Genomic DNA, 25835 nt, shown 5'->3' with positions numbered 1-25835 from the left:
CTATTTCCTCCTCCCCTTCATCCCTCGCTTTCGTACTAATCGACCGTCCTCAAGGCCCTGTTGCTATATGTGAATTTTCCCTTGCTTCTCCTAGGCGACGTTAATCTTTATCTTTCCTCTTGCTTCTGTCCATCTTCTCTCGAGTCTTGACTTATATCACCTCTCACAAATTCCTACCCCTCCATCCCATACTTCCAGTTCCTCACTGGACCTTATCTTTTCAACTATTTCCCTCTCGTCTTCTGTATCAGTACTACCATTCCTGTCTTCTGATCATCATCTGATTTCTTTTTCCCTCTCCCTTCCCCTCCCTCTTCGCCACCCACCCCTTCTTCTGCTGGCTTCTATCGCTTGGCTTTTGCTCATTTGCTATTGCTTCTTTTATGTCTGCTCTCACTTCAATTGTTAATTCTCTCAAACTCGTTTCTTCTATATCCACAGACCCTGGTTCCCTTCTTCTCTCTGACTGTTCAACGAACACTCTCGACCTTCCACGTCAGTCTACTCTCTTCTTCCCTTCACACAACCCATCCAAACCCTGGTTGAACCCTCCTCTTCGTGCAACCAGGCAGACTTTACGTTGCGACGAGCAATGCTTGTACAAGACCTGGGCAGCCTCTGAGTTGGCCCATATCTCATCTCTTCACACCCCTTATGATGCTCTTCTCCTTTCTGCAAAGCAACTTTACATTAACTCCCTCTTTGATTCTCTCACATCACATCCCTGTTGTCTCTTTCTTGACCTAAAGCATGTTCTCTCTCCCTCCCCTCATGATCCTGCCTCCCCTTCCTTCTTTTCTGCTCTTGACTTTGCTAACTACATTTCCTCTAAGATCACTCTTCGATTTCTTTTCTACCTTCTCTCTTCTCTATTACTTCTTGTCTTACCTTTGGCCATCCCACTGCTGCTCCTGGAGACTCTCTCCAATCCTCCTTGATCCCAATGGTCTACCCACCTCTCTCTTTGATCTTTCACTTTCTACTACTCCTCTTCCTTTAAACATGCTTCCATTTTTCTGATTCGTCCGAGCTGCTGGGAAGATTCTTGCCTCTTTTCTTTCCCTGAGTGTTCAGTTATTTCCTGAAGCGATAAGGTCTCCCTCATAGAGAAGCCAGTATGCCTGCCTTCTGAAGCGATGCCGGCTAGGTTCCCCTTCCAGAGGAAGCCTTTCGGAGGAAAAAACTTCTTGAATGGTAAGACAGCAGCCTCTGGTGGCTTTGAAGATGCAACGTGGAAATCTCAGGCACAGAGGTATGAAGCACTTTCCAGAGTTCAGAGGGATGAGTCGATGGTAAGTATACTATTAATCCAAGGTATGTAGTGGAAGGGAGAGAGGGATAGTCGTAATGCCAGCAGCCTGATGAGGAAATGCTGCTAATGGAGAAAGGAGAGCCCAGATTGCACACAGAAGGGCAAACCGCTGCAGAGACCACGAGAAAGATAGACCAAGAGAGGATAACACGGAAAGGAGAGAAAGCGCAGAGCGAAAGAAGCACTTTGAAAAGGAACGGAAATCACAGCATCAGTGCCCCAAAGAGCAGGAGTGCAAAAACAGGGGTTGCAACGCACCAGGCTCTGATCACAGAGTGCCTAAATGATGATAGGTGGTGGCCATAACAGTTGAACACTAGACCACTGAAGCACGTATAAAGAAAACGTGGTGTGCAGTGTTAATGGCGCCCAAACCTCCAGGGCTTCCACAAGCTCCAGGATGGCAGGCACGTGACACTCTTCTTGTTCCATTAGTCTTCTCAGGCACTTTCGATGTGGTGGATCACTCAGTTCGCCTCTCCTCTCTTGCCTGTCTTCGTTTTCCCGAATTCTGTTCTAGACTGTTTTCAATCTTACCTTATTACCTCATACATCTCTGTTTCTTGGGCTGGCCAATCCTCCCGAGTTCTTCCCCTTTCTCACATGTCTTCTGTCTCTGCCTCTTGTCGCTTCCAACTTTTTAATATCTAAAAGGCTTGCTTCTTCCTTAAATTTCATGCTACCAAAGTTCTCATCACTTCCCTTGTCTTTTATCATCTTTTCTACTGCTCCTTGGCCTACCTGCTTATAGACTTGCTCCTCTTCCCTCTATCAAATCTTCTTTCATTCATATCCTTTTCTATCTCTCCCCCCAAGATTCTATCTCTACTGCCCTGCACCACCTCTACTGGCTGTCCTGCAATGCCCGTATACCTGTCAACTTCTTATGTCTTGTCTTTAAATGCCTCCAGGGCTCAGCTCCTTCCAATATTTCCTCACTTGTTTATTTCTACTCTCCTTCGCATACTCTTTGTTTGCAATCTCTCTTTCTTCTAGTTGTCTCGTACCCTCCTTGTGCTTCCTCTCGCTTTTGCTCATTCTCTCTCTTAGTTCTGAAACACTGGAATGCTCTCCCTCTGTCTCTTCAGTCTGTACCTGGTCTTCTCTATTTAAATCTAGACTTAAAGACCACCTAATTTCCCTGTGATCTGTTTGAAGTAAGGCACTATATAAATGAAATAAAAATACAAATAAAAAATACAAAAATACATGTCTATATTTAGGACAGGGCATGTACAAATTGGGCAATCAGACAATGCATTCAGGTATAAGTACACCATTTTGAAGATACATAAGGGCTATCTTCTTATGTGGTTTAGATTTCATTCTTTTTGAGATATATGTGTGATGTCTTAAAGGAGATATGCTTTGCAGTATATAATATACCTGATTCTTCAATCAAAATTATTCATTGCTAATGTTGAATCATATCCATAATCACACCTCATATCATCTTTGCCTTTAAACTGTCTACTTTGAGATAGAACCATACGGAAATATTGTTAGGACCTCCTAACCACTGTGGCGCTATCTTCCCTCATTTTAACTGCACTCACCAGGGTCTCGTATGCAACCTCCAGTGGCACAGCCTTGCAAACCTTGTGCAATGTATCTTTCCTCCCACTATGAGACCAGCTATCAGAACCATCATCTGGAAAATGTACACAATTTCTACTTGCTTAAATCCCCTGACCTCACATCAATTTACGTCCCTCTATAGTATTCAATCCCAATTTCTAGAAAAGGCTTTGTTCCAAAATAAATATGTCTGGCGATCTCTAGCCTATTAAACTATTATCTATTGTTCCACCATGAGGACAGGTGAGGTAGACATCCATTCAGTTACTGTTCTCACCTGTTGCATTGTAGAGTATGATATGGAACGGCTCATCTGTTTCAGGTACGTCGTCTTCATTCGTAAACACAGATATGTTGTGCTCTCTGTCTCCCACTTCGAACACAATGAACTCTCCCAGTGAAATAGGGGTAAAGTCTCCTTCTTCTGCAGAGGCCCCTCCGTTAACTGTGGCGTACATGACAGTTGAAGAAAAATCAGCAGATCCATTTCTCATAACTGTGAAGTTAGACATTCCGCCTTCTTGGACCCTTACAACAATGGGATCTAAAAATGTAAAAACGAAATAAGAATGTTGTGAAAACTCTGTGGTAGCGACATCGGTTTGGCCAACATTTGTTTACCCTTTTGTGAAAGTAAACTTGCTTATAAAATGGCATTTGAAAGAAGGTCTTAAGACACCAACTGCCACTGCGGCGAAGGATTTACCCTTCAGACACGAGTCGGACGGTAGAGCCTGCTGTAACACGCCTCTGTAACAGAATTGATGAAATGAGTGAGGAGCGATCTTCAGGGAAATTAAACCATGGACTCAAGGTATGGAAATCATTCACAGGAGGTTTACGTCATCGGCAGGGGAAAAAACCTTAACAGTAGATCATATACTAACACTCAAACTCATTCAATAGGTTTCCAGTACAATGTTGTGTGTTTGAGGTTACTGTAGAGTGTCACCACCCATGTGTACCATTCTGATGTACACATTTCCTTACTTGAACTAGGTAATGACCTACATTTAGTTTTCACCATTAAGAATCTATGCACATGCCCACAATAACCAAAACATTAGAAGTATTCAATATTGGACACAGTCAAAACGTGCACCCAGTCACAAAAGCATATCGCTAGATAGCTACCATGGCAAAAACCAATGCAATTGCAGGTGTATCAAAACTCTTCCACAATAAGAAGCATTCAACAGTACCCCAAAACTCAATTACACATCGCACACATTAGCCATGGTTGCACCCCTCAATGACGTTAACACTCACTCACTCAATTTGTGTTAGAATCGATAGTGTCATAATAATAAATGTACTCCTGTATGGTACCTGACCCCTTTGGATGGTTTCAAAAGTAAAGGCACTAAGTGGGAAAGTGCATGGGTATATTACTCAGCCAATGAATGGTGAATGTTAGAGAATAAATGCTGAACCATATACCTGAGCAGATAAAAAAAAACTTGACCAAAAGGATTATAACAGACAAAGAATGGAAAAATAGTTCTTTGGAATAGATTCCAAACGATCAAATAAATTACCACTGTTACCAGTCAAATGACTATACATAACTATCAGAATTGTCCTGCAGAACTGTACACAGATGCCTCACAGATACGAATGAAATGATCTAGAAGTACAATATGGGTAAACAAATTCACATCTGCAGCCGAAACCTGAAACAGCTTTCAAACCATGCTTAAGTGAATCACCAGAAAGGTAGCATTAGGCAAGACTGTACTCTGCGTGAGTATGAGGAAAGCTGAATATGAAAATGCATGAATCATGGAAATAATCATTCTCTATACTATTATCCCAGAATTCATATTGTCTGGACCCAATGAACCAAAGACTAAGGTCAAGCCAGTCAAGCCCAACCTTACATCCAAAACCGACCGCCACCAGCGATAACCGAGGTGAGCCTCATGAATCCTGCACACTTTGGATTATACAAGACATCTGTCTAGTCCATGCTTCATCCCATCAAGGCATCCAATTGGAGCCTTTTGGTGGCTTTTCTTGAGAGGAGAGCAGAATAGCATTAATGCGAGAGAACTTCCACTTCCAAGAGTTTATCGATTTTACTGCAGCTCACCTGTGTGCAGCACCAGATACAGCTGAGCTGCGCACCAAATTAATGCGCGCACTTCAGCTTTACTCCACTGGCCGTTTGCTCACTTGTTATGGGGGAAAGTGAATAGTCCTTCAGACTGTCAGTACTGGGAAACTATGTTTCCTGTTTTCTTATGACATGTTATCAATTTTGGGTAACTTTTTCATGTTGCACAAGGCATCTTCCAATGGAGTGCAATGAGGATACTTTTGTGTCACCCTAAATTCACACTCAAATATTTTTTGGTTAATTTGAAATGTTCCTAAAGACAAGCTGGTCACATTTCTACAATTTTTACAGTATTTCAAGTTATCCTACTCGCATTTACTGCATTTGGCTACTAACTGTGTCTAGTGTACTAACATGGCTCTGCCACAAGGTTTTTCACTTGTTATTTGGCCTTCTTCCTGCCTTGCCAGGTCAGGAATTTCCTTTTTTGGCCATGCATTTGCCCAGGAAAGCAGTACTTTTTGTGGGGTAGTGCAGGCCATGTGTGTTGGAAGCCAGGTGTGGGTTGGGACTGGCCGGTCCCAGTCCTCTAACTGCTTTCTGGAAGTCTGAAGTGTATGCATGAGTTTCACCCACAGTGGTACCTGATTGGACCACTGCTGGGGTGTGTGCGTGTGTGTGTGTGAGAGGGCTGATCTTCTATTGGTTGGCTAGGTTTCGTTGCTCACCTGAATGTGCGATAAGAAGAGGGGTCCTGCAGCTATTCCAGCAGATCTGAAGGGGAGCCAAGTATACTGTGTAGCTGTGCAGATGAAGGAAGACATGTGTACCCGTCCTGAAGTGACCAGGCAACCAACTCTTGCTGCTGTTCCAGTGGAGCCCTGTCTGGCTAATGATCTTAGTAGACCCTCGCAGGTGATTCGACTCTTTGGACTGTTGGGTCCAACCAGTCTTGAAATCTTCTCTTGCAGTTTGGAGTCTTCAGAAGTGTCCCTGGGCAAACCAGTGGGCTGACCAACTCCATTTCGGGCTACTGCACCAGAAGCATTGCCATGCTGTGTCTTTGGCTGGAACTTTGGTGGTCTCCAGTTAGTCCCATAAGACATCTTCCTGCAAATTTGTGGCATCCCAGCAACAAAAGGTCTTGAAGTAGAAGGCCTCTTAGTACCACAACTACTGAGACACCTGCTGTCACCATGCATTAGTGGCTGTTGCTGGAACCAGTTTCCCCTATTTCGTTGTGTGCCTTGAAGAGTCTTGCATTGGTACCTGCTGTAATATTCCACTGCAAGAGGTTGCACACAGCTCCTGAACCAGACCAGAACTTTTCTTGCACCCGCAGCTGCTGGGCATCTTCGAACGGAACCAATGGCAGGAAAACCTAACTCCAGTGACCCTCCCTCAATCTGTCAAGTATGAGGAAAAATCAGAGTCCGGGTGGTGAGTAGTAACGATACTTACCGTGACCCTATCGCCACCCTTTAAAGTTTTGTGAAGAACCTTGATTTGTTTGGCAAAACTTGTTCTAAAAGCCCTTCAAGAGACATAAAGGTGTTTTACTCACCAACTCCTTGGACATTCTTCCAGACCAATCTTAATATCCACAAGACCCTCTCCTTAACGTTTTCCCATCTCCTAAATCTATTCGAGAACTTTGATGAACTTTTGGGCACAGGGCTCCAATCAACGTGGGGTTGGACTATTCGTGTTAGGGTTCGTATCCCTGTGGACTGTTGGTGTAATTGTCTAATACTTACCTTTCCTTTCAGGTATTTGGGGGTGAATTATATAACTTGCACTAAGTGTTACATTAGTAGTATTGTGGGAATAACATTAGCAGCTCTATTCATGTTCTTACTGTGTTGAAGGGCTTATAATAAATACAGTATTTTTATACTTATTGTCTAAGTGTAATCCTTGACTGCTTCACTGTGTGCTGGATACCAGAATGGGATGCACAAAGTCTGTATCTTCTTAGAGGGTGGCTATCAAGGAATCCTCATCTCAAGAAAGTGCTCTTCATCTGGGCTATGGCCAAAGGCTCATGCTCATCCAGTTTCTGAACAATGCAATTCTACGCCTGCATGGAATATGCCAGCAGCCCACCTTGGAAAAGCAATACACATATAAGCATGGGTGAAATTGTCAAGTGGCAAACACCTAAGCACTTTGCTTCAATTGAGAATCACTGTGAGAACAGGGAGATCTTAAGGCTGACTGAGATTTAAGATGACCTTGTTCTCGCCTTTTCATCTACTTAGAAGTGGGGCCCAACATTGTATCAAGAAATTGCACAAAATGATATAGGCAATAGGAGAGATGTTTTGTTTTGCCAAAATGTACAAGTCCCCTCCTACTGCAACGATGCTCATGGCGCACACCCACAAGGCTAAAGCAATTGCTAAATATGGGGCAGGGTTATGGGGATATTCGAATTCAATTGGTTGAGAGACTTTTGGGGCGATTTGTTTGAGCTGCAAATTATGCAATAAGGCGTTCCTGTTTAAGAGGATGAGCTGATGATGGAACCGCATTCACTCTGGTTCAGGAAATTCTGCAAGGGGAGTGCACCTTTTAACTTGCGCTATTCTTGCCCATACGATGGCATCAGAATGTGAGTGCTTGTCGATCCCATGGCTGCCTTCTATACACAGTCTGTTAGGATCGATCAATTCCCTAAAATTAGTTTGAATGCCTGGCGTTATTAATAACCAAGTTGCCTCCGTGTTAAAGGCAAGGCTTTCAGAGACCATTGTATCAGACAGCCAACTTAGGGAAATTATTAAATCTTTAAATAGTTTTTTGTGATATTAACAAACAACTCAATTCAAAATGATTTACTTTGGTCCAAGTTGAGTCATAAATGCTCTCTGATTACCTCAACTCAGTGTAATGCATTAGTGCTGTGAGCAATGACAGTCACATGGTTCCCTGCATGACCTTCGGAGTCAAACTCTGTTCGATGAAACGCTACGAGTGCGGAGGATGTACTGGACTTTTTGTTGTTTCGCCACCTTAACCCTTTATTGAGGAATTTGCATTTTACACAATGTGCCTTCCATTTTAAAGGCTGACACTTCTTCAACAGCATAGACGTTAACTTATTCAAAAGCAGCCCTAAGAATTAGAAACAGCATGCTAAAGGAATTGTAGGTTTCTTTGGTATTGTTATCATGTTTTATATTTCTTTATATTTTGTGCGAAGTTTTATAGATCCATATTCCGAAATAAACCTGTTTGCCTGATTGACTCAATCACTATAAAACAGTATCAAGATAGACACCAAAACCGTTTCAAACTGTAAAGTACACCTTATATCCAACACTTAACCCAGAGATGCAATTCTATGGGGGGGGGGGACAATAACAATAATGTGCTGTTGCCATGAACAAGAATCAATCGTATGGTTACTTCAATCAAACAAATAACTCTGTGTCTACATTGATTTTGCCCTGCCCAGAGCCGAGAGGCTTTAAAATCTATTGCCACCCTCAGACCACCAATGTGTTGCCAACACCTTCAGGCCTCCAGAGTAAAAGCACTTTTAACAGTTGCAGCCTGTTTTAGATCATTCCAATCAGCACACATAAACAAGCAAAATTCCTCTCCGAGTCTCAAGTTAAGAAATGTAGAACGTGCACACACATATTGAGCTTGGTGGGTAAGAAGAATTTGCTAGGTGCGCACCAATCTGCATGGAGACCATCTTGCAGCCCAGGGACCAGCGCATTGAAAGTCATTGGAGATGGGCAGCATAGTATGGACATTTGGAGAATTCTGCCTACTGATTGTTCTTCATACAAGTAACTAACTTCCTCTCAGCAAGAAGAGAGAGCAGTTTACCTCTGAACATCCAGTCAGGTCTCAGCCAGGATCCTGTGATTTGTCTGTAACCGCTGGCCCAAATGGGGCCTTTAAAAGGGGGTTCACAATAAATAAATAAATATATGAAGAAACACAAGACACAAAAGGGTTTTAAAGGAAATGTGTATCTTTGTTGAGATGTGTATGCTTAAGTGTTTTAACTGAGACTTACACTTACTTGACTGTACCACGTCCCCCACCATGGGGGAGACATGGAACACTGGACTTTGGGACAATGGGCAGGTCCCCCCTGCCCGCAACAACAGACTTACCTGGACAACGTTCTGGAGAAGGAAAAACACGTTGGAAGGTGGCAGTTGAAAGGAGGGAGTGGAAGAAGATATATAGAGAAAGCAAGAAAGAGCAAAGAAAGGAAATGGAAGATTAACGCTGCCGGCTGGAGGTTTGCTGCCTCCAGCGCCCGCGAGGGCCCTCTGAATGTGCTGAGCGGGCTGCATCTGTAAGCTACAGCCTGGCATAAAAAAACAGCCCCAGGCCACGTGTAGGGAGCAGCCTGGGTGAGTGAAAATGCCCGCACCCGGGGCCACGTGTGTGGGGTAGTCTCCGAGCAAGAGCATGACCTGGGAGGCAGTGGCCCACCCGGTGGCCAACCCGAGTGGGCCAGTTGAAGAGAAAGTCCCGATATGCATGTGCACTGCAGCCCGGGTGAAAATAATACCCCTGCCCAGGCCGCGTGTTGGAAGTGACTCAAACCAGAGTGTGGCCTGGTGGCTACAGGCCTACCGTGGGCCAGTTCGGGTAGCCAGAGGTAGGAGAAGTCCCAGGCCGCGTGCATGGTGCGGCCTGGCTGAAGCGTATGGCCATGCAGGAGTAAGCAAGCCTGCTCTGTGGCGAGGTGGGGCGGGTGGCAAAGAAAAGCAAATCCCTGATGGTGCCAGCAAGACCGCCAGCACTGCCGGGGGGCCTGCAGGCAATCCGCTCTCCCCGAGGACAGATGGACAGACGGGGAGAGAAAGGGTTGCCAAAGCCCATCAAAACAATGGAGGAAAGTACGGGTTTGTTTGCTGTTGTTTGCTGTTGACCTTTGGCTGGAACTGCTCCCCTGAAGGGCAAACCTCCTCATACAGGCCACCCGCAGCAGAGCAGGGGCATTTGGGGCATTTGGACAGACTAACCAGAACTGAAAGGACGAGATGGACAATACGGTACTGTGTTTGGAGGGGAATCTCATTAAGGGCAGATTGCAGCTACCAAAGTTATTTTCTTTTAAGTAGTTACACTCAGAAAGAAGCATGTAAAGTGTGAGGTTGTGGTGTGAGCATAGTGCCCGGGTGAGGGGACTGTATACCTGCTCAAGGTTAATATGAAGGTGGGTTGTGTGCGTGGGGGTATCTTCTACTCCCTTCAAGTCAACCATAGAATGAGTAAACAGATTGGGGCCGGAATGGATTTGAAGGAAGGGTACATGTTGCAAGTTTTGATCAAACACAACTTTATTCGGTAGCTAGAGCCATAAAAGCATAAAACAATACATTCCATAAAAAACACTTCATAAAACACACCTCTACATCAAAAAAAGTTCATTATGGGCCCATAATAAATAATCAACGAAGTATCAAAAAACCCATCAATCGCTTTTAAAATACATACTGCATGTCTTTACATATGTCGACCTCAGCATAAATAACATTTAAAAAGGCTGTACAAAGGGTATTATGGTTTCTCCTCAGGGAACGAGACAGGAAGCTACAGTAGTGTCTCCTCGGAGGGTCAGCACAGAGGGATCCCTATTAATTTGGTCTTCTAAGCCAGGCTCGGTATAGAAATGTAGTTGCAGCAAACAACGCAACCGGGAGTAGTGTCTCCTCGGAGGGTCAGGACAGAGGGATCCCTATTACTTTGGTCCTCTAAGCCAGGCTCGGTGTCGAAATTTAGACGCAACAAACACCGCAACCGAGCCCTTGGCTTTGAAGCAGAGCTCCATGGCATCTTGCGGCAGCCTCACATTCCTAAATTTAAAAAGGGGTAACAGATCTCAGATCAATGTATTAACCACAGAAAAGCATAGAGTGCATGATGGAGTAGTTGACTGTCCGACAGGCTGCACACACAGTGCTATTACTCTCCTTGCATTTGGCAGTAAAGGAAGCTACTTATTGGAATGCAACTGTATGTATAGTGAATGAGCATACCCTGGGCTAACATTATCAAGATATTCCTCTAATCCATGTGACCATTTGTAAGACAGATACGATTGACCTGTACTGAAAGCCATGCAGTCCTGTTTCATCCAGTTTATTACTGCATCGTGAAGCTGTTCTTACACTATGCAGACTCTCCCAAAGTATAGCCAGGTGAAGTTTGGTGAGCTCTATACGTACAAACCTAAACCAAGGAAGCGAGTGCCCCACCCAGTGTTAGAAAAATGGTTAGAGCCAATCGGTAGGGTGCTAAATACTTGTTTGTCCAGATTCTGTCCCAAAACTATAATGGTGTCATGGACAGGACTCCTGCAATTGCAGGCCAGTTACAGTCCATCCGGAGGCCAGCTATTGGGGGCCCATTTGGCTGCATCAAAATAGCCCTTACGAGATCATTCTCTATAACACTGAGAGAAGGAACCCTTGGATGGCCGCACAACTCCACTCCATATAGTGCCCAGGCAGGGCCAGGGCTCTATAGAGTTCTAGGGCAGGGGATATCGCTCCTTTACCATGGGAACTAAAACATGTCTGCAGTCCCCCGCAGTATTTGTTCAATGAAACGGTAGCCTTGTAATTCTGGTTCAGCCAATCGATATTCTCAGAGAACTGAATGCCCAGGTAGTGATACGTAGCAACTTGTTCCAAGGTCTTTCCCTCATATTTGATGTCAACATAAACTCAAGGCCAACTCATGCCTAAAAACCATAGCCTTAGTGTTATCACTGTTCATCACCAACTTAAGGCACCAACATTTCCTCATAAAGGTAGAAACATTTTTCTTACGGCCCATAGGCGAGTTTGACAGGATAACCATGCTGTCCACGAAGAACAGCGCAGGTAGCCTGTCCTGCCCAAACCTAGGGGGATGAAGACAGTCATTCACAAGTTCCCCAATAATTTCATCCAAATACAGGCAGAATAGCAAGGGGGCCAACACACACCATTGCCGTACCCCCTTCTGTACCGGCAATGACTTGCTTAGTTCCCCCCCCCAGACTCCACCTCACTGATGCTATGTTACAGGTATGTACGGCACGAATGTTGTCGATGAGCTTCCCAGGTACACCTTTCCTGCCTAGAGCTTCCCACAGCAGCTGTCGTGGTACACAGTCAAACGCTGTGATGAGATCAACGAAGATTGCAGCAAATTCGAGTTTTGTTGAGTAAGACATATTTAGACAGTTTCAGTTGATGTGATTAACCGCTGGATCTCGAGATTGTTGTCTAAGAGCACTCAAGGGTTTCAAGCTTTGGCGGTAGGTCTGAGGAGGTCACAAGGAAATTAAAGAGGGCTGTGGCAAAGGGGTGATGCACTGGGGGTAGGGAGGTTAATGACTTTCGTCGTAGACGAGTTGAGCGAAAGATACTGAAGTACCATCTCACAGTGGAGGGCAGTGAGACAGTTGGATATCTGCGAAGAGAGCTCAGGGCAAAAAGAGGGAAAAGTCTAGAATCACTGAGTGTCATTAGCAAAAAGGTGTACGGTAAACCAGAGGAGCATATTAGATGTCCAAGAGAGAAGGCATAGAGAGTAAAGAGTAGAAGGCCTACAACAGAACCCTGGGAGACTCCCACTAGGAAGGGGTGGCTTTGGAGATGCCTGTGTTCCATGAGTTGCCAACAAGTAGGAGGCAATCCAGGTAAGAGTAGAATCCTTTATACAGTGAGAAGGAGCAAAGGATGGTAAACACTGCTGAGAGATTGAAGAGGTGTGGAGTCAATGAGAGTTTTGCGTGGTGAGCAATGGTGAGAAATTAGGAGATATCGGTCAGTGCTGTTTTCATGAAGTAACTACAGCAAAACCCAGATTGAAAGGGGTTACCCTGGTCACTGGCTTCCGGGTAGAATGTGATTTGGTTGAACACTACATGTTCCAGAATAATAACTTGGTGGAGGCGGGGAATCGGAAAATATGATGTTTAAAGACTGCATTTACTATAAAATCAAAGTTAGACGTTTGAAAATGTAAAATGAATCATACAATTTGTTTGAAATATGACTCAATGTATTAATATTTTGAGAGAAGGAATATTCCAATAAAGTCATTAGAGACAAGCTAGGCCAGACCAACCACTGTTCCTTTTGCTGAAGAATTGAAATGAAGAATGGTCAGAGAATGTCATGTTATGTATGCTTGTACACTGAATGAAGACAAATGGCAGAAAATGGATACTTCCATCTAAGCAAGATGGCTTTGGCTGAGAAAGCTAAACCACTTGCACTATTTTGTGAGAGAGCTAAAGGATTCCCGCAGGATTCCCGCAGGAAAAGCATTTGGGTTACCGACAGAAATGCCTCTGCAACTGTGCGACAGAGGGTGGTCAGATTTATTCTTAAACCGTTTTTTCTGTTGCTAAAATCTCTTGTTAATGGTGTGCTGGTTCAAACGCTATGGCAATTGTGATATAACTGTTTTTACCAGATGTTTTTAGACCATTCACATGCAAAATTGTAAACATGTGGCCTTAAGCAGGCCCTTTTGCCAAATGCGGGGTCTGAGGTTGATGATTTCATGTTAACACCAGTTATTGCCAATAAACTTCAAAGCAATGTCACCAGCAGAAATCAGAATGGTTTGGGTATTTTCATGTCCGAAATGTAAATAGTGGTTTTGAGGGAACATTTGAGCAGAGAAATGTAAGTCCGCAAACCTGATTTTTATTCTTGCCGATGGAAATAAGCTGCCAGAAAAATCCAGAAGTATGGAATTTACAGAAGAAGAAACAAAAGCTATTGCCCTGTTTCATTATATTCCAAACTAAACATGATGCTTTGTGATGAATTAAGTGTTTAAGTGAAACTATCGTATTACGGAATCGAAACAGTTTATTTATGTTTTTATATCTTGGGGAACTACACTGGGCTTCTGGTAACAGAACCAAAATTGGCAGCAAGTGACTAATAATGTATTGAAAATGCATCGCTTAAAATGAGCTATGCCTTAGGACATTTGAAGCTGTCTAACAATTGCTAATCGTCCCTCGGTTAAAGCCCCACTAATACTCACTAGTCCTTTGCTTCACAAGTATGACGCTGTCCATACAGGGAAATTGTGCCGTATTTAATTTACATAATCTGACAAAATATCAGACTTTTTCAGGATATTTCTGGACGGGGCAGGAAGACGTTTATGTATGTTAGAAATGTCTCTGATTGACCAAGTAGTTTCATAGGTGTTCATCTACGATATTAGACTGTCCCAAACTATCAATGACCACAAATAAATCCATATCAAAAGTAATGATAATTTCACCCTAGATCTATTTCCATGCCAAGCATTACTTGCTCTTACTTGCTCTTTTCTTAAAGAATATAGTGCAAAATGATGTGATTATCCTCTTTTACTTCTTCCTGTTATTGTTTAGATCCAGGCGATTTTCCTGCAGGACATTCCTGCAAAAGCCCAGTTTTCCTGAGTCCGGCTTTGACATTGCAGGGCAACCGTTTGAGTGGGCTCGCTCCAACCACTGGTCTGATGCAAGGGGCACCTGTGGTGCCCAACGTCTCCCCCACTCAACTTCCTGTCTCATAGGAGGGCAAACATGCGACTCCTGCCTAGCCTGCTAAATTGTGCCTACTTACTTTGTTCCCGCCTCCCTCGCCCGCCTCTGACATGCTTACTCCCATCCCCAACCACACCCTTGCACTCCTCTCTCCTTAGCTTGTCAGCAAGCCACTGCTCTCGAGTCTCCTGATACAGGTGCACATTTGCACATTTGCACATCCGCCATTCCCAACCATGCTGGTGTTTGGGAAAGGCGCCCTGTCAGGAATATTTGTTTGTTGAAAATGGGCTGAATGTGTTGCTCTTCTTCTTGCTCTTAATATGTGCAACTATTCACTATATTTGTCATCGTGTTGCTAAAGGATCTTGTGCTGTTAGTCTTTCTAAGTGGTTTCGTGTTGCAAGCATTGTGTAAGTTTCATATCAGGTGTTACATAATCAACATGATTTGCCGTTCAGAATAACTTTTTAATCAGCTTGTTATAATATCAAAGCAGCTAATTATAATTAAGTTCCCTGGCTTTATGATATTTATTATTGCACTGCTCCCATCTGTGCTTATCCATATTTAATTGTTGTTACTTTTTCTGCATTTCCATTTTTTTAATACGAGTTGCACTTGTTTTTATCCACATTTATTCAAGTAAAAACTGTGCATATTTAGAAATAACACACACACCCGTTCGCCCGCCTGCCCCAGGCATAGGTTAAAGGACAGTAGCTAGGAATTGCACACCAAATCCAACTGCATGGCTACTCGCGTGACCGCTACTGACCTAGGACCAGAAATTGGCAGAAATGCAAATAGCTTCAAATGGGATACCACTTAATTGTTTTACACTCCCCAAGCTGCCAGCTTGAAACATGATTGGACCTGCAAGTCATGACTGACAGTAGGAAGACCTCTTTTTCTTTTTTTTTCCAATTTTTATAAATACATACAAGTAGAAAACAGATTGATTTCTGCCTGTATTTATGTGTACACATCAGTAAAAACGGAAAGCAGGGAACCTTCATTATAATTTTTCCTGGTTCACTGAAAATCATACAATGAAATTCCTTTCCACTAATTTGCTATTTAGGATAATTACAACATAACCTGGGCAATAGTTTTCTTTTCTTGAAATGGGTCGTACAAAGAATAACATATCCTGTTACAAGCCTCTTATGCATGTTTATGGCATGGAATTCATCAGTTCCATGTAATATCCTTATAATATAGCGCTGGGGGGTCCCTATTACATGTATAGTGCCAAAACAGTTATTTCTTAAACAACATGACTAGCAAAGAAAAATGTAAACAGCTGAAAGCATAATCAGAATCAGCCATGTGAGTATATTGTTGTAAATTAACAACAATTCGGATCGCGGCCATCTTTGATACATCCAACCGAGGTACAATCACCATTTTATAGCACAAATGTATACACATCTAAACCTAGTATAAGTGTACTTGGGCAGTGGATAATCAAGCTTTCAAAATGTGTGTGCTTGAATGAGTAATAAATAAGACACCGAAGGACATACTCTAAAAAGTGGTAGCCATGCATTCAGATAGATTTATTGTAAAGCCCTTCCCTAAACTAACACATTAAAAGCAAATAGAACCGACCTGCGAAATAAATGGGATCATCATTTTTTCGTATGAGCAGCCTGGCTTGTGTAACACTTCCCAGTTTAGCGCCACCTGTAGCATTATACAGGATGACCGTGAATATTTCCAGGTCTTCGGGTATCTGCAATGGAAAAATACTGTTTTAAGTTTTGTGCCACATTTATTAAAGAACAATATCTACATCCGGATTCTATTTAACAGCACAGCCTAAGAAGCTGCAAGGAAAATTACAAAATACAGATCATGTACAACAGGAAAATGGAGAGACTTGGCGGTGCATATTTGTCTTTTTTCAATAACTTTTGCAATAACTGTTTACATTTGTGTGCCGTCCTTCGGTTCAATACCTGTTTCAAACAAAAGAAAAAACATGCTTACTGGGTACATTTGAAAAACGTCGAAAGAGTGTTAAATGAAGAAAGGCAAACATGTTGCACGATCATATGCTAGACAACACATGAAAATGCGATCACCACTAGGAAACCGGTTAAGGAAAACGTAGGTTGTTGAAGACAAAAGAGGGGCTGTACAGAGGTTGAGGCGGCCAATGCCATACACCAGAAAACTCAGAGTGGAATTCTACATTTAAGGTGGGAATCTGTGTCCAGGACAACGAGTTTGGTGGTATCTTGGGTGTAAATCCACCCAGATACCATGAAACTGTATTACCGTTATCGCCACTTGGTCTGGCGGTATTACCGCTGGATTACAAGTGGTGGTGGTGGTGGCAGTGTAAATTCTGCTTTTTTTAGTCAATAGGAGTCAATGGGCCTTTTTGGCGGAATTACTGCAGCTGTAACTACGCCACTCCACAGTAATTCTGACAGAAATGGGCAGACGGTCAGCAGAATTATCTCCAGCTAGCTGGGGGTGAATTCTCCAACTCTTCGCCCACCTCATAGTTGGGCAGTGCAGTAATTTGGCAGTATATGTAATACCCATGCATTTAACCCACACCGCCCAACTAGTAATGGGGCCCATTTTTATGTTTTAGGGGCATGAAAAGAATTGACAGCTTTTTTCCGCAGGTTAGGAATTCACTTGCAAGCACTCCAGTATACGCTCTTTTCCGGACATTAGAGACTATGCTACTGCTGCCTATACTTGGTCTGTGTATGTATTACAGCACTTGCCTTACTCGGGCTAATCTATTTGCTCAAGAACTGCCCTTGCTGAAAGATGTATTGTTTGCCGACCTTGGCACATTTATGCGGTTTGCCATATACCAAAACTCAGTCAAGGTGGTGGTTTGTTGTTATTGGAAATGTTCCTCAACCACAACAATTACTCGCCTAATACAGTTAGGTGTTATATGAGACAAATGGTTAGTAAATTTAACAACCTGAACTGGACTGTTTTCGTTTGCAAATAGTTTTACTACCAGTGCTTTAAGTGGGCCGGGGCCTGCCGGGGCTGGGCAGTCTCCAAAAAGTGGGGCTGAGTCGGGGCACTGCCGGGGGCCCCCAGTCCCACCGCAACATTGGCGGGATGCATTATCCTGGGAGATGCGCCTGCCATGAAGTCAGGCTAGCTGACAGAAGTGGCAGCTAACCACAGCAATGCTGTGCCTGGCTGCCACTTCCGTCAGTCATAGTAACTGCCTCTGGTGACCCCTCGCTCGAGGGGTCACCTGAGGCAGTTACTGTCCCTTTGTTTCCCCAGGTGGCAGACGAACCTGGGGATTCCTTGACATTTTTCAAGGTTTATAAAAGATGGTTTGAAAAGTACACAATTCAAGCCATCTTTTATAAAGCTTTGCCGACTGACAATTTTGTCTGTAGTCAAAGCTTTATAAAAGATTACTTGAATTGTGTACTTTCAAAGCCATCTTTTATAAACCCGAAATGTTTAAAAAGATGGCCTGAAAACTAGGCAAACCGTAAGTTATGCACACAAATATATATATATGTTATATAACTGTGTGCGTACCTTACTATGGTTTGTGTACTTTGCAAGCCATCTTTTCTAGAAATATGTTACATATTTCTATGTTTAGAAAAGCTGGCTTGTATAGTACACAAACCATAGTAAGGTATGCATACAAATATATAACATTTATATATATTTGTGTGCATACCTTACGATTTGGGTACTTTTTAGGCCATGTCCCTCCCACAAGCCACGCCCCCAAATGAGGGCCGCCCCCTCGATTTCTTACCCCACTTAAAGCCCTGTTTACTACAGACAATTAGAAAAATTGCAAGAACTATATTGAATTATCTACTTTCTAATGATTTTACAGTAATTATACATTTAAATGGAAATATATTTTAATAAATGACAGAAGTTTGAAACTGTCTCTTATCAGTTGTATCAGTTTTGTATCCTGAAGAGTTTTATCCACCGACCCATGCATTTGGGATCCATATCAAACTTTTGCTAGAAGCTGGTCCCCTGCCCTGAATGCATACTCTTATCACCCAAATCACCCAAAAGTGGCTACAATCCATTACTGTATATTTCATAACTGGAGACCCATTTGGAGACTACAAGCATGTTTTGTGGACCGTGATTTGTAAATTTACATTCACTGACTCATGGTGAGTCATCCAAAAGAGCAAAAGAAAATTAAAATCATCCAATATGATTTTAGCCAGGGGTAATAATAAACATCCATTATCATGGGTTTGGAACAAAGGAAAATATTCTGAATGGCTGCTGTTGTGGCCTGTGGATTTTATGCTAGGGTCAAGTCGACCAGCACAGCTGAATATTTTAAGAGGGATAACACTGTAGTCTCACAAGGTTCCTACTGACAATTGGAAAGATCAGTGCATGTTTTAAGAAATTTCAAGAAAATGGGTCTAGTGGGTCCACAGGTGTAAGTCAGGTCCCTTACCCTGTTTGACCCCAGCTGAAACAAGAGATCCACCTCAAACCCATGCACCAGGGCTGCAGCGATGGTGGTAGCCCACAGACCAGCCATGGGTATGGGGATTTCAAGGTCTGGAAAAAGGTTGGGTCACAGGCAAATAGGCCCATGGGCATGACTGCTGGTCATGTGCAAGTATGACTTCAGATGGATGACCAGTTCCACACGGTTAGTGGTAGTTTGCCAAGGTTATGCTGCTGGAAAATATAGGTTGACTGACCACGCTTTCAGGGCTCTAGGTAATACTTGGACCCACCATGACAACTTGGGCATTCAGCCATGCCCCAATCAGAGTGTCACTGGTTATGGTCACAGGCAATGATATCTGGGCCAAGCCATTACTTTGAGGGTGCCCCCGGTATGCCAAAGGACAAGACCAGTATCATGCTCCAGGTTGAGTGTGCATTGGCCAGTAGCCATATTGTTTGACTTGGGGCCAAACCCCATGCAAAAGGGCAGCAGAACATGGCTTCAGACCATGCTCATCTGCCAATTTGGGTGGCGTGCGTGAGCTTGATCCATGAATAAAGGCCTGGACATGGCCACATGCCGCATGCTATGCCCATATACATGTACAAAAACAAAAGACCAGCCATTGAAGTGAATTACTGCTAATTCACGTAGCTTTTTTGATTTTTACGTTCCAGAAGGGCACCAACAATGTTGACGCAAGTTCAAAAGAATTAAGGCTTGGAATCATGAAATATGTATTTATATTTTCTGTTGAGGTTAAGGCAGAAACGTGTTTCATCAAAATTCACATGGTTGAAAATGGGACACAGTACAATGTGACAGAACACTTTTTGCTCTCGATGTCATTCCCTCACCCGACCACTCATACCTAGTGCTTGACATGATTATGAAAAATTGCCAAAAGGAACCATGACTGAGAATGCCATCAGAGAAGTCTGAACATCATTGAAAAAGCCAACACATGTTTCGATGTGATGGAGGTGCTCAAACTAGAAAATCACCCCTCACTGATGCTTGAAAAATGGCCAATTCAGGCAGCTCTTGATTGAAGTTGTAGGAGTGGGCCTTTGATCACAGTAAACCAAAGTAGGCCTACCACTTCAAGAGTAAGTGCAGTTTGTTTGTAAACCAAGTGTATTGTATAAACGGCCAGGATGGGCTAGATGACATCAAAGAGTCAAACTAATCAGATTCTCTATGAACCACACAAAGAGCATGCATTTTGTACAATTTGCAACAGTTAAAACACTTCCACATGTTTTTTTACAAAGTCAACCCCCACACATGATTGGTTAAACCTATACAATGTAACCATATTCCCTTCAGTACCCACACTTCTCAATGGATACATTCATTTAAGCAGCATCCTCTCTAAACTTATAATTGCATGTTTCATATTTACACTACACCACCCATCTCTGGGGTCCTTCCATATTTGGTCACAGCCCCATCTCCTAGTTACACAGTTTACACAACTTACAGTTTCAATTATCAAATGTTCCATCAGGTTGGAAACCTTTAACCCTTCTTGTGATGCACACGGCCATTCTATAGAAATTCTATTGCAATTCCATTGATGTGAAGAGGAAAGGAAGAAACGAACATCTATTGTTGCTGGTTTTATTGCCCAAACTTGTTGGTGTCCGCCCTTCATTCTAAACTATGCGACTCACCATTCCAGCCTACCTGGTTTCAATCCACACCCTGACAACTCAATTGAAAATCCATGATCTATTGGTGCACCTTCCCCGCAAGAAACCCTTGCATCAGGTTAGTTGTCCGGCCCTTAAGCCCAGCCCTAACAGGTGGCTAAAATCTCTTCGCCATTCAATGAAAGGCTCCCACGTACTTACAGAGATTACATCTCTCTTCCACAATATGAGCAGGCCATAAAACAGGCTGGGTCAAACTGACCGTGACTCTCCCTCTCAGCCTTCAATCTTGTAAAAACCAGTGTCCTGGCCATTCAAAGTGTCACCTGCAGCAGATCCAAGCTTTGGTGATTCACACAAACTCCACACAATGAGGGGACACATGGCACACAGAATTATTTATACATAATATCCCCGATATCTTCTAACTATCCCAAAAACCTCCTGTGTATGTATGTTCATGCATGGGTGTGTTACAGACGACTGTGTCCCCGCATCAAAATCTCCATTCACAACCTTCTATCTCGCATGCGCATGTTTACCTTTTTGCTTCTCATTAGGGCTGAGTGACACTCTATGCATTTATATTATATCAACAAAGTTATTATATTGCTGCACGTGTGCACATCTAAAAATGTATCCTCCTACACAGATAGCCCAAAAAGTAACATTTATCCCATTCACACTATATTGGTGCCAATTTGCAACATTGCTGTCACCCCAGTACCCAATATGGCACGCATAATTCAAACTTATTTTTACCCGAGGGACCTTTATTAACTTCCCCAACAAAGTCAAGATGAAGAGTTGCCACAGAACGAGCCAACCTACGTCTTCATCAGGGAAACACAATGTAAATTCAGAATTCTACAAAGTAAAATGAATATTGTCAATAATACTGTCACTAATGTTGTCGGTGTAGGCGTGTTGAATATACAAATTGAATGTGTGAGCTAATTTGATGTATAATGGCAACACCATGGAGTGAAAAAAGGTTCTAAACACCCAAACACTGGTTAGTGACCGTATCCAAGACCAATATGTGATTTAACAGAGAAAAAACAAGGTCAAGAGGAGGAGTCCTAAAGAGGGACTGAAAGCAGACAGAATAGTGAAATGACCAAATAAACATGACAATAAAGTTGTAGATGAACGTGGGGAACCCAAAATCAATCTCCCAGCGTGTACCCTGTGACACTAACACAAGTTTAATGAAATGTAGTGCACCCCAAAAAGGCCACTCTCACTATGTGGCCAAATACAAATAACACCCATGTGTCAAGTCACTAACTCCTCGTGTGACACGAAGATAAACACACTGAAACATCAGTGTAATTAATTTGAGGATGATCTACGAATAGAAGCATGAAACGACAATGCTGTGTGTGTACGGTCCTTCAGATACTATGCATGCGTAAATATGAGTGCCATGTTATAGATGCTTGACTCGGGCACCATAGAAAGAGTCAGCGCAGGCCAACCTGAAAGGGATGCTAAAACATTCTGTGTTACTAGGATGGGCAGACATTGCTCCAAAACCCATATATAATCAACTTACTGGGGCAATGTTTTTAAATGTGCAATTATCTCAACGAGTCAGGTGTTATCAAGGGTGCATGGACCTGATCCAGGTAGGTGCTAAAGGCGCTGCAACACCGTAATATGTGCATCATATTTCAAGTACAAAATACAAGCATAAAGAACAGATTGGACAATGGCCACTTTTACTCAAAATGGACCCAAAGTCTACATTGGTCACTGAATTTTAACATTTGTGAAAATACATAGTTCTGCACAAGTGGTACAAATTCTTGGCAATATATTGCCAATGAGTGTGGAACCTGTAGAGGAGGAGCCAAATGCCTCTACCGGAAGTTCCGCCCCCATTCTTTCTATATGTTGAAAGCCGGAAATTGCACATGCACGATGCCAATAATGGTCCCTGTACCGCAAAGAATCCTCGAAAAAAGATGCTGAAATGCAAGTAGACTAAGTAATCATGAAGGCTGACTATATGTAGTAAATAGACTGCAGGCTGTGCCACTAATATATATATATGGGATACATTACTCACTGTAATCGTATTTCTGATTCTTGTATCTGCTTAGATTCACATGCTGTGCATAGGCCGACATCTAGTGGAAGCTGCAGAGTATTACAGTTTGTTTTTCGAAACTCGAAAATGGGCGTCGACACAGGGCGTGCCAGTAATACTATCCCTAGTGTGACGTCCACTGTACCCAAGATCCCTCACGCGTCTAGGATCCTCAGATTGTATTTTTTCTGACATGAGGTAGCATGAGGAGTAGCGTGAGTACAGATAATCCAAGCAGATAGACAGAAAGGTAAGACTACAAGCAATCATGCACCTTCTCTCGGAGGGGAGGAAGGGTGGGTCGCATGTGAATCTAAGCAGATACAAGCATCAGAAATACGATTACGGTGAGTAATGTATCCCTTCTGAGGCTTGTGGAATCTGCTTAGATCACATGCTGTGCATAGATTAGCGAGCAGTACCAAAAGAAGGAGGTGGGATGTGAGAAAGGTCATGAGCAAATAAGTGTCTTAGAACCGCCTGTCCCACTTGTGTATCTGCCTTGGAATGGGTGGCAATGCAGTAATGCTGAGTAAAAGTGTGAATAGAGCTCCAAGTAGCTGCTTTGCAAATGGTGTCAAGGGGAACATTTGCAATGAAAGCCAGAGTGGCCCCAATGCCTCTAGTAGAGTGGGCCCTTGGCGTAAAAGACAGAGTCTTTTTAGAGAGTGAGTAACACAGCTGGATACAGTTAATAATCCACTTCGAGATGGCACCTTTAGAGACGCGATCCCCCTCTCTGCCGGTAGCTACAGAGACAAACAGTTGATCTGTTTTCCTTAGCGGTCTTGTTTTATTTACATAGTAGAGGACCGCCCTACGCACATCTAGGGTGTGTAGTTTCACCTCAGCCGAGCTTTGCGGGTTCTGGAAGAAAGCCGGAAGCTCGATGGACTGGTTTACATGGAATTTTGATATAAATGTAGGTGAGAACCTAGGGTGTGTGCGTAAAACCAGTTTGTCTTTATGGATAGTAAAGAAGGGATCCTGTACTGACAGAGCCTGAATTTCACTGACCCTTCTTATAGAAGTAATAGCTACTAAGAAGACCGTTTTATAAGTCAGGTGTTTGAGACTGCTTTTATGCATGGGTTCGAAAGGGGGGCCCATGAGCTTGGCTAGCACCACATTAAGGTCCCACCCTGGCGGTGGGTTTGAAATAGGAGGGTGAAGTCTCTTTACTCCTTCCATGAAGGCTTTAACTACTGGTACTTTCCACCACAACACCTTGCTATGGGAAGTGGTGTAAGCCGAGAGGGCTGCCAGGTGTACTTTCAGTGAGTTAAAAACCAATCCTGCATCTAGCAGGTGGAGCATGTATGTAACAATAGTGGAAGGAGTGCAATCAACTGGGTTGATTTGTCTACTCTGGCACCAGATAACAAACCTCTTCCACTTGTCAAAGTAACTGTGCCTTGTGTTTGGTTTCCTAGATTCCTTTAGGATGTCCATACACCTCTGTGGCAAATTGAGGTGTCCAAACTCTATGACCTCAGGAGCCATGCTGCCTGGTTCATTGAGTTGGGTTGCTGGTGCATTGTTTGACCTTGGTGCTGGGACAGTAGGTTGTACCAGGCTGGAAGTTTGATGGGCTCGCACACCGCCATCCTGCTTAGGTGTGGGAACCACGGTTGTCTTTCCCACATGGGAGCACTAGGACGAGCGTCATCGATTCCCTGTTCATCTTGTTCACCACTTTCCTGATGAGAGGAGTTGGTGGAAAAGCGTACGCAAACATCCCTGACAAGTTCATCCACAGGGCGTTCCCCTGGGAGTCTGGTTGGGGGAACCTGGATGCAAATCCTGGGCATTGTCTGTTTTCGCTTGTGGCGAATAAGTCTATAGTGGGGAAACCCCACTGAGAGAAGAGATCTTCTACGAACTCTCTGTGAAGAACCCATTCGTGTTCCTCTGGGAGGGAGTCTCTGCTCAGAGCATCCGCTAGGGAAATGAGATCCCCTGGAACATGTTGTGATGACAGGAAGATGTTCCGTCTGAGTGCCCATATCCAGTTTTTCTGGGCAAGCTTGGACAGATTTGGCGAGCGAGTCCCTCCTTGCTTGTTCAGGTAGAACATGGCTGTAGTGCTGTCTGTCCGGATTTGCACTGACAGGTTTAGTAGATGGGGCTCGAAAGCCTGAAGCGCTCTGAATACTGCCAGAAGCTCTAGCAGGTTGATGTGGTTCTTGGCCACTGAGTGAGACCAGAGACCCTGAGCTAATTGGTGGAGATGGTGAGCTCCCCACCCCGTCAGACATGCATCTGTAGTGACTACTGCCTGTACTTCGGGATCGTAAAAGGGTTTCCCCTTTGCGAGATTCTCTCTTGTCCACCAGTGAAGGCTTTGTACCAGTGTTGGCGAAACGACCACTAGATCGTCCCACTGACCACTTGCCTGAGACCACTGTTTCGCCAACCATTCCTGCATGGGACGCATGCGCAGGCGCGCGTGGGGGACCAGGTAAATACATGACGCCATCATGCCCAGTAAACGCATTGCTTTGCGTACCGTTATTTGTTGACCGGACTGATAATGCGGAATTTGCCGTAGTATATTCCGAATTCTTTCTTCTGAAGGAAAGGTCAACCCCTCCTGGATATCCAAGATTGCTCCTAGGAATTGTTTTGAGGTGCTTGGCACCAGGCTTGACTTCTTCTCGTTGATTGAGAAGCCTAATTCGTGGAGGAGGTTGATAGTCCTTTGAATGTTTGTCCTGCAAATTCCTGGGGTTTCCCCCGTTATGAGCCAGTCGTCCAGATAAGGGTACAATGGGATTGCCTCCCTGCGAAGGTGTGCAGCCGCCACCGCCAGTACCTTGGTGAATACCCTTGGTGCTGAAGCTATCCCGAAGGGCAGTACCTTGAATTGGTAGTGGCGACTGTCCACCTTGAAGCGCAAGTACTTTCCGTGCGCTGGTAACATGGAAATATGAAAATAAGCATCTTTCATATCCAAGGTTGCCATGTAATCCCCCTTTTTTAGGAGGGGGATTACCTCTTGTAGCGTGGTCATACGAAATTTTTGGGGCTTGACATACTTGTTGGCAGGCCGTAAGTCCAATACTGGGCGCATTGTCAAGTCTTTCTTTGGCACAAGGAAGTAAGTTGAATAAATACCCTTGTTTACCTGGTGTCCCGGGACGAG

General features: G+C 43.6%; 1 protein-coding gene across 2 annotated transcripts in view; it reads right to left on the bottom strand.

The window, feature by feature from the left end:
- ADGRV1 (adhesion G protein-coupled receptor V1) overlaps positions 1-25835 on the bottom strand; it is a 2479945-nt gene that overhangs the window by 1929907 nt on the left and 524203 nt on the right. For both annotated transcript variants that reach the window (XM_069627623.1, XM_069627624.1), the window contains exons 16-17: positions 16096-16219; positions 3168-3434 (exon numbers count right to left, since the gene is read on the bottom strand). In XM_069627623.1, coding sequence (XP_069483724.1) covers positions 3168-3434; positions 16096-16219 — 391 coding nt within the window. The remainder of the gene's footprint in view (positions 1-3167; positions 3435-16095; positions 16220-25835) is intronic.

Source organism: Ambystoma mexicanum, chromosome 6p, assembly GCF_040938575.1.
Source record: "Ambystoma mexicanum isolate Mex_15411 chromosome 6p, UKY_AmexF1_1, whole genome shotgun sequence".
NCBI lineage: Eukaryota > Metazoa > Chordata > Amphibia > Caudata > Ambystomatidae > Ambystoma > Ambystoma mexicanum.
The sequence above is the reverse complement of the archived record's forward strand: the minus strand, read 5'-3'. Positions and strand labels throughout refer to the sequence as shown.